This window comes from Rattus norvegicus, chromosome 5 (genome assembly GCF_021556685.1).
Source record: "Rattus norvegicus strain SHRSP/BbbUtx chromosome 5, alternate assembly SHRSP_T2T, whole genome shotgun sequence".
In the NCBI taxonomy this organism is placed as follows: Eukaryota; Metazoa; Chordata; class Mammalia; order Rodentia; family Muridae; genus Rattus; species Rattus norvegicus.
The window spans coordinates 161905267-161918809 of record NC_141538.1 but is presented as its reverse complement, the minus strand read 5'-3'; the positions used below and the strand labels follow the sequence as shown (position 1 = coordinate 161918809).

The 13543-nt window shown below is 44.8% G+C and overlaps 1 protein-coding gene and 2 pseudogenes across 1 annotated transcript; all 3 read right to left on the bottom strand.

Annotated features, from left to right (window-relative positions):
* Window positions 1–205: 205 nt before the first annotated feature.
* On the bottom strand, window positions 206–1762 carry LOC148006143 (Krueppel-like factor 4 pseudogene; annotated as a pseudogene).
* A 2150-nt stretch (window positions 1763–3912) lies between these two features.
* On the bottom strand, window positions 3913–10313 carry Oog2l-ps1 (oogenesin 2 like, pseudogene 1). Its single transcript, XM_087551783.1, has 4 exons — window positions 10231–10313; window positions 6543–6853; window positions 5450–6036; window positions 3913–4787 (listed from the first exon to the last, which is right to left on the bottom strand). Exons 1-3 carry the CDS (start codon window positions 10306–10308, stop codon window positions 5895–5897), a joined length of 531 nt encoding a protein of 176 aa, XP_087407909.1. The 5' UTR covers window positions 10309–10313; the 3' UTR covers window positions 3913–4787; window positions 5450–5894.
* LOC148006142 (oogenesin-2-like) lies at window positions 4218–5582 on the bottom strand (annotated as a pseudogene).
* Window positions 10314–13543: the final 3230 nt, after the last annotated feature.

Genomic DNA, 13543 nt, shown 5'->3' with positions numbered 1-13543 from the left:
TTTTCCTTTCTTTTCTTTTCTTTTCTTTTCCTTTCTTTTCTTTTCTTTTCTTTTCTTTTGTCTCTTGGACTCTTCCTTTGTCCTGATTATCCATTCACAAGCTGACTTGCAGGGAACTTGACCATGATTTTAGCGCTCACTAGCTGGGCTCCTCCCCTTGTGGGAAGACAGTGTGAAAGGTTAAAAAAAAAAAAATACTGAACTCTCCTGGCAGTGTGGGTCATGTCCACTATGTGGAATTTAAAAGTGCCTCTTCATGTGTACGGCAAGGTGGTCCGACCTGGAAAAGGCCCTGTTGCACTTCTAGCACTGAAAGGGCCGGTGCCCGGTGTGTTTGCGGTAGTGCCTGGTCAGTTCATCTGAGCGGGCGAATTTCCACCCACAGCCGTCCCAGTCACGGTGGTAAGGTTTCTCGCCTGTGTGAGTTCGCAGGTGTGCCTTGAGATGAGAACTCTTCGTATAGGTTTTGCCACAGCCTGCATAGTCACAAGTGTGGGTGGCTATTCTTTTCCTGGGCCAAGACCTTCTTCCCCTCTTTGGCTTGGGCTCCTCTGGCAAGCAGGATCCCGGTGGCATGAGCTCTTGATAATGGAGAGAGGAGACTTACGACTGCATCTGGTCTGGCAGGAAAGGAGGGTAGCTGGGCCCCGGATGGGGATGGAATCCTGGGGGAAGAGGCAGGCCAGGGTGACAGTCCCTGCTGTTCAGCAGTTCCTCGGGACTCAGTGTAGGGGTAGTCCTGGTAGGAAGCTGACGTCCCAGGGGGAAGTCGTGTGTATTGGGCCTGTGGCCATTGCTGAGCTGGGGTCCAGCGCTTAAGTGGGCCTCTAGGGACCAGCTGACCATGCAGGACGGGATGGCCTCTTGCTTAATCTTGGGGCACATGCGCGGCGAGCCACCGCTGTAGGGCGCCACTACCACAGGGAGGCTGCCCTCTGGGCTTCCTTTGCAAACGCTGATGACCGAAGGGCTGGTGTACTCGCTGCCAGGGGTGCTCAGAGACGCCTTCAGCACAAGCTTGCCCATCAGCCCGCCACCTGTGGCGGAATGTATTCTGGGTCCAACTCCGGCCGCAGGAGCTCAGCCACGAAGCCGCCCGAAGGGCTCACGTCATTGATGTCCGCCAGGTTGAAGGAGGCCGTGGGAGGTGGCGCAGATTCTCGGCTGTAGAGGAGCCCTCCACCTGTGTTGCCCGCAGCCACGCCCGGGTCACACCCCCGGTCCGGATCGGATAGCTGAAGCTGCAGGTGGAGGGCGCGCTGGCAGGGCCCCTGCTAGCTGGGGAAGACGAGGATGAAGCTGACGCCGAGGTGGTCAGGGTGGCGGCCACCGATTCCTGGTGGGATAGCGAGTCGGAAAGGATAAAGTCTAGGTCCAGGGGATCGTTGAACTCCTCGGTCTCCCTCCGGGTTAGGGCCGGGTTGTTACTGCTGCAAGCTGCACCAGCTCCACCACTTTCCAGGTCTGTGGCCACCATCGCCGCCAGGTCGTGGGGGCGGCCGGGAAGTGGGGGAAGTCGCTTCGTGTGAGAGAGTTCCTCTCGCCAACGGTTAGTCGGGGCACCTGCTGGACGCAGTGTCTTCTCCCTTCCCGCCGGGTCGGACGCGAACGTGGAGAAGGACGGGAGCAGAGCGTCGCTGACAGCCATGTCAGACTCGCCAGGTGGCTGCCTCATTAATGTGGGGGCCCAGAAGGTTCTCCGGAGTCCGAAGAAGAGAGAGGGGTACCCAAACCTCGAAGTCACCGAAGATTAAAAACTTTAGAAACAAAACCCCAAACCAAAACCCCCAAATTGCCCGAGATCCTTCTTCTTTGGATTCAATATAAACCGGAGATGTCTTTTAAAAAGTTCCTTTGTATACAAAAATTCTTAGAAAAGTTGTAAACTCTTATGAAAATCGACAATCAGCAAGGCAGATAAGTAGGTCCGATGGCCAGGCTGCACGCTCTTGGACTCAGCAGTGTCCCCCACCGTTGTCGCGGCCACTGTGGCTGTCGGCGGCGCGCGGGCTGTGGCCCGGGCGGTGGGCGGGCGGCGCCGCCAGGTGAGAATGGCCACGGTGGCGCGGAACTGCGAGCTGGGCGGTGGCGCGGGGTGCGGAGTCCTGGGGACTTCCCCGGGGGGCGAGCAGCCATGGGCGCGGGTGGCTGGGTCGGGGGCTGGAGGGGCGGGGAGGGGCACTGGGCGGCTCCGGGTGCCACCGCCGCCCGCCACCGCCTCTGCTCCCCGTGCGCCCGGAGCGGCGCTCACTCTTTCGGCCCGGAAACTGCCTACTTTCTTTTTTTAATTATTTATTTTATTTATTTATTGAGTGTGAGGCACTACGTATGTACTTGGTTTGGGGGGAAGTTACTTTTCATTTTTGTTTTTGTTCTTTTGATACATGGTCTTGATCTGTAGATTGATTTGAAACTACAACTCTCATCAATCCCCCTGCCTCAGTGATGGCACTGTAGCCAGTCAGACAACAGCAAACATGGGCCTGGCAGCCCTGGTCTTTATTTCTCATCCTTGTCCCTTGGTGAAAACAATTTGCTTATGTTTCAAAAGGTAGCCCCAATACTCAACTCCTTTATTTGGACACTTCCTTTTCTTGAAGTACATTATCAAGACAGAGCTCTCAAGTCCGGCAATCAAAAGCCCCTCTTGACTTACGTAATTAACCACCCCAATTAAATAAAATACCTCATTCCCACATGGGGTTTACCTTTTAGCTCTAAACATGCCTTTGGCCTATAGGCTAGGTATTCTGTCTCTTTTATATCCAGAAGCAGTCCTCTGTTCCTGCCCTGTCCCCAAGAACAAACAGTCGTTTATCTCCTCTCTTGTTCCCTCCCCTTCTCCTTTGTCTTCTATCTCCTGTCATTGCCTCTTATCCCTTGCCCCGTGTCCCTCTGAGGCACATAGATCTCCTCTGTGTTGGGAACTTGGTCTGAGGGTATCTTGGCCTGACACTGAGAATACCTACATAATAGTTCATCCCTCACTTCAGCCAGAGACATCTTTCATTCTTTATGGGAATTCCTCAAGAAAACTCATTATTTTAAATTATCTCAGGCTATTCATAGAATCTCATGAACATCCTGGTACATTTTTCTAAAAAGAAAATAACCTGGCATGGAGGTGCACATATTCAGTCTCAGCTTTCCAGACACTCTAGAGAGGAAAATTAGACCCATACCAAGTCGGTGAGACACCGTTCCATGGCACTAGGTCTAGACAAATTGGCCAGCCTGGATGTTAAAGAGATGAACTAAAGTGAGTAAGGAAACTGTGATAAGTTCCTTACTTATCATAGAGAACATCCTCCTCTCCACAGCCTGTTGTGAGTCACCTCAATATCTTCAAGAAGCCACACTACACATGAAGGTTGGGAGTCCCCCATGAGGATCCATCCCAGGGAACCAGGGGATGGTGTTAGGACATATTTCTCTGCCTAAGTGAATCTCTTCTTAGCCAACATATAAACTGTTCTGGAAATAAGAAGAACTAGATAGCTTAAGGTCACATATCCTTCTAATTTTGATATCAGGTCTCTGAATGTCCATATGTTGCAAATAACGTCTTCCTGCAAAGGTTAAATACAAGGACACCTGAACTGTGCCTGCCTTGGTATTCACTTGATTCTCATTTTTCCTGACTGCTGAAGAAACCTGACCCCTCAGCCCACTGTTCCCCATATCTACCTCAGTTGTTGTGATCTGAATATATTACATACTAAATTGATTTCAAAACATTGAGCACTTTGTGAAGCCCTGCGCTTGGGTCTCATTTATAAGACCTGTTCCTGAGATGCAAGGAACGCTACAAATCTGATGTTTATGTAATCATGGAGATGAGGAAAGAAGAAACCAGACACAGGTGCGGAAATGCTGGGAATAATTAGGCTCTGTGGGCTGACAGAGACATATCAGCAACTCAGAAAGTCAACACATTTATTGTATTCAGTCAACAGAGGGGAAAATGTCCTCATGGATGGGTGCCTGTATTGTAACACACTCAAACTATGATAATCCTAGAGGAGAAAAGAGTGCTTGATACTTTCTGTAGATGCAACAACCATTCACCTGCTCAGAGGAAGATCTTGCCTGTCTAGTGTGTCTCAGACCTTTAGGTGATTGACATATCCATGCTCCTTTCAGCAAGGGACATTCTCTTAAAGGTTTCATCAATCCCCAATACTAAGCCTCCATTTTTCCATTCCACAGTCAACCTTTCAGTGGTTCTTTTCAAAACAGCAACATTGGGACTCCAAATCATAAACATAGGACCCATCACAGTTAGAACATTGACTTGTAGCAAAGGCAACCTTCTTGGGCCGTCTTTCGGCCATAAGTATATCCAAGAGCTCAGGACAAAAATTTTCTAATCTCTGTGTTAGTATTACTTCTCTGTTATCACAGCACTCCAGGGGAGCAGGGTACACCTCATTGGTCAGCTGACTCAGGTTGGCTGTGTGGTGTAGTTGTTTCAGGAAAAGCAGAGAGAGTTCATTGTCATAGAAATTAACTTCTATGAGGCGGGAACATTGGCTTAGGACAGGCAGCAGAGCATTGAACTGAGATTCCCCCATATCACAGGACTTCAAAATCAGGCATTCCAGGGCATGTCTAACTCTCTCAAGAAGAAATGCAAGAGGAACAGGGAATAAATTACGTAAATAAATTACGTAAGTCACAGATATCTGAGCTCAAAAATATTCCAGCAATAGGGCAGGTAATCCAAGTCTGACTGTGAGAGTTGACAATTACTGATAAAAAGTGTCTCCAATGGCTTCTTCAGGCACCTGGGGAGAGAACAAATAATTGCTTTCTGCCAAATCGTGTTGAAGAGGGTTGATAGGATTGGCAGCTAAGCAGATGTCACTTCTCACAAACTCATTCTGACTATATTATTGGGGTCAACCCACAGCACATGGCCTTCTCTTGATTGTTTATTCAACTCACAGCACTCTAGTTTGTGGCCTATAGTTATCACAATAGGCATAATTGAGTGTCTGGCAGGAAACCACAGCAATGGATAGATCAGGCCAACATGGTGCACATAGGAAGGACTACCTACCCCCAAACAAAATTCAACAACTTCCTAGTGCTATTTTTAAGAGTTCTCAGAGGTTTTGTTCCTCCAAAGTCCATGTTCAGTTTTCTTCACCTTGAAATCTAGTGTCACAAATTTCTCATCTACTCAACCTGTTTTTGGACTCAAAACCTTTCACACATTTGAGAAATAAGAAGTATGCTTATGCCTGGTCATACATATCTTATTACAGCACTCATCTGCTCAGATAGGCTATATCTCTTAGAATGCTAGGTGTATGGTAGCCACACCACCATGGAGCCACTAGCTTGCAAACAAAACAAAACAAAAAATAGAATAAAACCAAGGAAAAGAGAAAAACAAAGATATGTGTTTTCTCTGGTCTAGTGGGCCTTCTCAGTCCTTCCTTACCTGAGACATTCTTTCGGTTGCCGTCTATAAAAGAGACATCACTTATATAGAGTTCCTGGAGACAGTAGAATGTGGGAAGTTGAGAAATCAATGTTCTTACTTACTTCTCATCAAGCTCTTCAAAATCATCCATACTGATCGTACCTGTGATTCTTTCTATCTAGAATGAGTGTGAGAAGATGTTCGTCTGTATCATATAGGGAATAAGGAAAGCCAAATCATCTATGAAGACACAACTTAGGCTCAGCACTTGTATACGGTCTGCATGAACACTATTGAAGATTTCTGTGACTGCAGCCTCAGTTAAGCCCTGAGTCGCAAGCATTCTGCAGCATAGATGAATGGAATCTTTTCTCTGTTGGGCCCCCCGGCAACAAGTACATAGTAGATTCATCAGGTCTGCCCTACAGGATGTTGAGTTGAGTAATCACCTTCAATTCTTTCTTCATCCCAGAGTCAGGACTATTCTCCACTGGCTGCTTCTGTGTCTTGAAATCTGGTAAGCCTTCACCTTCATGGAATCCAGCCCATATCCCACACACCTCATGGTCTCTAGCCCTCCAATTGATCCTCTGAGTTTGCACCTACTGTGGGAAAAATGAGTATAGTTCTTAGATGGTAAGGGAGGATACATCTTACAGTAGGATTCTTTTCCACATCTTACACTTCATCAGTTTCTAAAAGTTTGCTTTTCCCTGTGCCTAGAATCAAACCCTGAGCCTTATGCTGAGTAAATGAATAGCATTCTTAGCAAGAAGAGTATCTTTAGTCCTGTTACTTCCCTCCATTCCAGACCCCTTAAACCAAAACTTCATTTCACTTATACCTTTGAGGGATGTAGGAAAAGACCAGTTCCTCACTGGGTGTGTCTATTTTTTTCTACCTTCTACATTAGTTATTATTTGCCCAGATAGGTGATTCTGAGCCCAAACCTCTATACCCCTCTAAGCCTCTACACCCAGTGGAGACTCTGGGGTGAAGAAAAAATGAAGATCAGAAGCATCTGATCCGTGGTTGGACAAATATTCTCTGTCCCTAGTTGCCCCTTCTCAGCACTCAGAACATTTCCCTAACCCCAGCTGGTCTTGCCTACCTGGAGCGAACCTTTTGTGAAATCAGTATATCTAGCCCCTCAAGCACAGCCTTCAAAGTGTCCAGGTTGAGGTTATTTATATTCATTCCTACAGAAAGGTATGGAAAGGGCCACAAGGTTATCATAGATGTCAAGATCTTTGTACGTCCATCAATGAAGGCCTCCTCAAACATCACTGGGAACATCATATAGGGCAGGTCTTTGAGAGCAGAAATGGCCAAGGCCTCCTCCCTCAGTAACCTCTGTCTTGCCAGCTTCAGGAGGGTAGGTGGAGAGTAGACGTTCATTGTGTCTTCTTCTAAAGAGGGAGACTAGGGAAGCCGGAAAAAAATATACCATTAATGATAATAAATTTAAGAAGCCCTTCTGCCCACACAGGAAACTGTGAGGGCTATATCAGTACTGATGAGGATGGAGAACTCAGTCCACCGATTTCAGGACCCTCAGTTGTTGTGGGTTTTTTCTCTTTGTTCTTCGAGATAAGGGCTTTATAGCACTACCTATATCTTTGGCTGTCCTGAAACTTGCTTTATAGACCTCACTGGCGTGAATCCCATAGAGACTTCCTGCCTGTGCCTCCCAAGGCTGAGATTAAATGTGTGTCCCACCACTTCACAGCCTATGCTACCCTAGAATGTCTAATCCAGAACTGATTGATCTAGCCTTTGTTGGTTTCAAAGCCATTAATTCTCCCAGGTGGTGTGAAGCCTCTCCAAAGTATCCTAGTTCCCAAAGACCACATCAAATTCCAGCCACAGTTGGGGTGAATACATCCCACTGGGAAGGGATAACCCGGAACTCTGAAGGCTCAGTCAGTTGTTAGATGATGGGTAGACTCTGCTTAGCTCTCCAGGCCCTCAAAGAAAAGCAAAGGAAAACAGTTTCCAAACTTTCCACACTCTCTATTTATCCAGCAACACTATGTGGAACAGGTCATGATGTCTTTGAAATTCCCATCATTAGTTATTGACATCAATCTTTGCTTATCACCCATACAGGACTTTTGGACCTGTTGAGAAACCGCCAAGCTTGAGCCCTGCAAGCCTAGAGAGCTTAAAAAAAAATATATGAGAAAGAAACACTAAAGTTAGTAAACCTTCAGTAGCCATTGGGATCCTCTGTAACTCTTTACAATTCATCCAGAAAGAACAGGCTAAGAGGTTGAGATTATAATTCACATGATGAAGTCAGGTAGATCTCTAGCTCAATGCCATAATTGGTTATTTCTACATCACCAGAACAAATTGCCTATGACCTATAGAAACTAGTGAAAGACCAAAAAACAGACAAATAAATAAATAAATAAAAACAGGAGCAGACATTTTAACTTCAAGTTATATTCAGATTTTTCATTTGAACAGCTAATAAAAAATATGCTAGCTTCTTCCTGAAATTTTGAATACATCCTGATTTCTTTGAAAAGTATGGACTTTTTCAGCAGATGGAAATATATTGTGTGCTTTTGTTTATCGGTTTATTTTGTTTGCTTCTTTTAGACATGGTCTTATCGACGGCTGCTTTGAAACTAGCTGTATAAATTAGGCTGATATAAAACTTAGAGACCATATAGTTTATGCCTTTCTGTTGTAGTCAGTGGTGGGTATGGAAGGAGAGGAAGAGGTGAACTGTGATTGGGATATAAAGTCTTAATACATACACACAGACACAAACTCACAGACACATATGTATGTGCAAGTACATTTACACATGCATATATACTACATATATACATATATGTACCGATATACACATATATATGCAGGTTTCTTCCTTCAAGTTAGAGGACATTCTGAGTTCCATGAAAATAAGAGACTATGTATCAGTGAGCAGATGCAAATATCATTTGATTTTTTTAATTTTGTTTGCTTGTTTTGCCTTATTTAGTTATATATGTATGTATGTATGTATGTTTGTATGTATGTATGTATGTATGTATGTATTTAATGTACTGTCCCTGATGTCAGACACACCTGAAGATTAGATTCCATTACAGATGGTTGTGAGCCACCATGTAGTTATAGGGAATTGAATACAGGACCTCTGGAAGAGCACTCAGTGTTCTTAGCCACTGAGCCATCTCTCTAGCCCCTTGTTTGCCTTTTTAAAAGACATGGCTGTTTGAACACTCATAGCCTCCCTCTGCCTCCCTCTTGCTGGGATCAAAAGCACACCAAAGAACTCTGGGCTTAAAGTGACATAAAGATCAGTAGTGAAGGCAACTTATGCAATTCACATCTGACATTTCAGCTCAGACTGCCTTGAATGCAAGGTCACCCTGACATTCTTAGTGAAACTGTCTCAAAAAACAAAAACAAATCTAAATAAAGCAAAAGGTCCCACAGGAACCACAGAGACCCTATCAGTAATTATATATAATTGAGAACACACTTGGATATTCTTGTTAAGCAGCTCACAGATGACTGAGGTAGGAGAATCTCAGTGAGTTTTAAGCCGGGCAATTTTTCTTTTTTTAAAATTTACATTCCAGCCATTGCCCCCCTTCCACAGTTCCTCATCCAATTCCTCCTCCTCGACTTCAAAAGGGTGATCCCCTTCCAGCACAACCCCCCCCCCAGGCATCCCTTATTTCTAGGGCCTCAAGTCTTTCCAGGATTATGTGCACCTTCTTTTTCTGAAGCCAGACCAGACAGTCATCTGATATATATGTTCTGGGGGCTTTTGACCAGCCTGTATGCTGCCTGGTTGGGTGGCTCAGTTTCTGGGAGCTCCAGGTATCCATGTTAGTTGAGACTGGTGGTCTTTTTTCTTTTTTTTTTTTTCTTTCTTTTTTTTTTTTTTCCAGAGCTGGGGACTGAACCCAGGGCCTTGCGCTTCCTAGGCAAGCACTCTACCACTGAGCTAAATCCCCAACCCAGAGACTGGTGGTCTTATTATGGGGTCACCATCTCCTTCATCTTCATCAATCCTTCCCCTAATTCAGTCATAGAATAATCTCAAATGGCCATGAAGCACTTTAAAAAAATCATTCAAAGTCCTTGGTCATCAGGGAAATGCAAATCAAAATGACCCTGTGATTCCACTTTACAACAATCAGAATGGCTAAGATCAAAAATTCAGGTGACAGCAGATGCTGGTGAGGGCGTGGAGAAAGAGGAACATTCTTCCATTGCTGGCAGGATTACAAACTGGTGCAACCACGCTGGAATTCAACCTGGTTGTTCCTCAGACAATTGGAAACAGAACTACCTGACAAGCCAGCTATACCACTCCTAGGCATCCAGAAGATGCCCACCATACCACAAAAACACATGCTCCACTATGTACATAGCAGCCGTATTTGTAATAGCCAGAAGCTACAAACTACCCAGATGGTAATCAATTGACAAATGGATACAGAAAATGTAGTTAATTTACACACTCGAATACTATTCACCTATTAAACATGAGTACATCATAACTTTTGCAGACAAATGAATGGAACTGGAAAATATCATCCTGAGAGGGGTAACCCAGACCTCAAAATTACATTCATGGTATGTACTAAGTGGATATAAGCTAAAAAGTACAGAATATCTAAGATACAGGCCAGACAAACTTATGTAGAGAGAACTCATCTCAAAAAGGAATAACCAGCATGTAATACATTATATAAACAAACTTTTAAGTGAGGACAAGGCTGGAGTAGGTTGCATGAGATGAGGTATCCCTATGGAGCTGAGGGACTTACTTGATCTGGACACTGGTGGCAGATTGCTATTTTCCGGTTGAGAAAGTCTGTGCCTCCAAGATCTAAGAGATCTAGCATTTCTTTGCCTCTTTTTGCATTTGCTGTGCCTCTTTATATAATTTGCAGCTGAACCTTTCCTTTATAGCCACACCCTCCTGCCAAAGTCTGACTCTGATTCCAAAGCAACTTCAGTCCAGTTTTCTAGGCAGGTAGACATCAGGCAGGAATCCCCAGCTGTAGGTCAAAACAGAATAAACCACCAGATTTTTCAACTGGCCTCAGGAGAGGCCAGAGAAGCAACAACCTGGCATGGTAGCCTCAAGAACAGTTCTTGGCAATTATCACAAGTTGAGCTCAACATTGCTGTAAGGCAATCCAATACATGGTTACTGTTAGTGAAAAGCAGAGAGGCAGAGCAAACCAAACCAATGCTCAGTGATGGTCTCCCACTGTCTGTGGGGTCCTATTTACTCCTTGATCAAGCATCCTTTACATGTCTGCTTTATCAAAACGTTCTTTCACCTGTGTCTGCTTCAGGTAAACATTCTTTCCTGTGTCTGCTCAGCAGAACATCTTTTCACCTGGGATTGTTTTAAAAAAATCTTTTGCATGTCAGCCTTAGCAAGACAAGGTTTCAGCTTGCTCTACCTGATTTCTTATACAAGTCAGGACTAATAGCCTAGGAATGGTACACCCACAATAGACTAAGTCCTTCCAAATTGACCAATATTTTAGAAGTGTCTTACACATGGATCTCATGGAGACATTTCACCAACTGAGACTTCTTCCTCTCTGATGACTCTATTTTCTGTCAAGATGATACAAAATGCTAGCCAGTCCAGCATGTTACATCTTACAATTCTGATTGCACCTTTCCCCCCATGCCTATAGGAAGAGGTAGAGAGACTCCTACAACCATTGCTGCTTATCTCCTCAGCAGGCTTGCACAGATGCAAACCCTTTCCAAGATTAACGCTTAATGGAAATTCTCTGTGGTCTCTACCCAGAAGCCTTTTTCTGTCATTTGACTATACTCTATTTAAAATGAACATATGATCTGTTTTTGCTTGAACCTCCCTATTTTGCTTCAATTAGCCTGGAACACCTGATTCCATTGCCTTAACTTTGGATTCCAACCCCAATCAACCATACTTGTCCCAAATCCAATGTGTTTTTGGTTTTTGATTTTTTGTTTTTCAGGGCAGGTGTATAACAAACAGCCCAGGGTGTCCTAGACTTGCTTGACAAGGCCTAGCCTCATCAAATCCTTATTTTAGCATTTGTTTTTATTTGTATTTTTCTGTATTTTACTCAAACCAATTGTTAATGGTTTTTATCTGGAGAGACAAAAGGAATGAATGTTCTGTGTGCAACCTTGGGCTCCTGTCATCCCTGGACATTGGCTGAAAAATGAACTGAGTTTCTTTGGGGATCATAAATTATCACAGATGGACAAGATGGCAGGACATTCAGACCAGCAAGAGACTGCAGCATCCATTACTCTATATGACTGATGGCTATTGTGACTAACCCAAGACTCTTAAGGCTCTTAAGCTCCATTGGAGTCAGATCCCCTAATCAATGCTGACTTCCTGTCCCAATGGGTGACAAAACAGATTTGTCTACACACACCATGGTTATCGACATGGAATCCTAGATGGTTAATGGAACTGCTGACATCAAATGTGCCATCACTGGGTGACAGATAGTAGGGAAGTGGTAAATCTAGGAGCACCTTGATCACATACTCCATGAGCACTGACTGAGTATGACTGACATGTGGGTAGAGCCTCCAGAGTATTTGCTTGGGAAAGGCTTCATCTGCTCTTGGATTAGACAGTAAAGTCTGATCATGGAACACTAAAATGGCTCAGTGAGTGAGAGTTTGCCACATGAGCTCACAGCCCATAGTGTGATCCCAGAAACCTGCAGTGGGGAAAAAAACTGGTCCTTGAACATCATCTTCTGACACACAGGGAGGCATACACATAAGCACAAACATACATACATACACACACACACACACACACACACACACACACACACACACACACGAGAGAGAGAGAGAGAGAGAGAGAGATGCTCACATACATAAACACTCAGAAGCACACACACAGCAATACTCACATACATAAACACACACACACACACTTACACCTCACATACACACATACTAACATAAACACTGTAATGGCTATTCCTGGTTGTCAACTATATCTGGAATTAACTACAATGCAGAATTGGAGGGCACACCTGTGATCTAGATCTTGAGGCCGTTAGATACAAGTTTCTAACTGGATCTTGGCATGGAGATCTTGAGGCATAATAGACAAGGAAAGCTCCAGGCAAGATATTACACACCTTTAATCCCAGGAGACTGAAACAAGGCGGGGGGGGGGGGGGGGTCTTTGAGTTCAAGGTCAGCCTGGGACAAAGGAGTCCTAGATCCAGGTGTGGTGACACACACCTTTAATCAGGGCCACATCTTCTACTGGAGGCCTACATAGGGACATTGGAAGAAGGAAGATTCACTATTCTTTGACTGCTTGCACTTACCGGCCAGCACACCTACTGAAACCTACTTCTATAGAAGATCACCTCAAACAACCAGCCTCATGGAACTGAGCAACTAGTCGATTGTTGGACTTCCCAACACAGCTGCCCATTGTTGGGTTAGTTGGACTGCAGACTGTAAGTCATCACAGTAATTTCCCTTAATATATCGAGATATTCCACAAGTGCTGTGACTCTAGAGAACACTGACTTATACAAGCACGTACTCAAACTCACACTCAGAAACACAACAGAGCCACACAAGTCACACTCATAGGCACTCGATGATATCAAATCAAAGCACATACTGAAAACAGACTGTGAGGATTTAGTCTGCTGAAGGTGTTAAAATTGGGGAGGCTGGAAAGAGCTTTCTGAATAGGTGTTGACATTCCTCCAATGTAGAGGAGTGAATTAAAGAGGTTAGCAGGTGAGGGACATCTCTAGGAGACAGAATTCTAGGATAAAGAATGCATCCAAGAATCAGTGGGGGGTGACCTTAGCTCTGATTCACTTCATTGGAGGTATGGAACTTTAAGAGCTCATTTTCTGTAGCCAAGCAGGCACCCCAGTGGAGCAATAGAGACATCAACCCATCCACAAAACTTTTGACCCCAAATTATTCTGTCTACCAGAACTGCAGGCAGAGAGGATAGGGCAGAGCCTGATGGGACAGCCAACCAATAACTTGCCCATCTTGAGACCCATCCAATGCGCAAGTGTTGTAAGACCCCATAGTGGCCTTACCTCAGGAGCACAA

Coding starts and splice junctions, on each gene's coding strand:
- Oog2l-ps1 (XM_087551783.1), bottom strand. CDS start 10,308: ATGCTAGATCTCTTAGATCTTGGAGGCACAGACTTTCTCAACCGGAAA. Junction 6,854..10,230: donor GCCACCAGTGTCCAGATCAA/GTAAGTCCCTCA, acceptor CGGCTTCCCTAG/TCTCCCTCTTTAGAAGAAGA. Junction 6,037..6,542: donor TCACAAAAGGTTCGCTCCAG/GTAGGCAAGACC, acceptor TTTTTCCCACAG/TAGGTGCAAACTCAGAGGAT.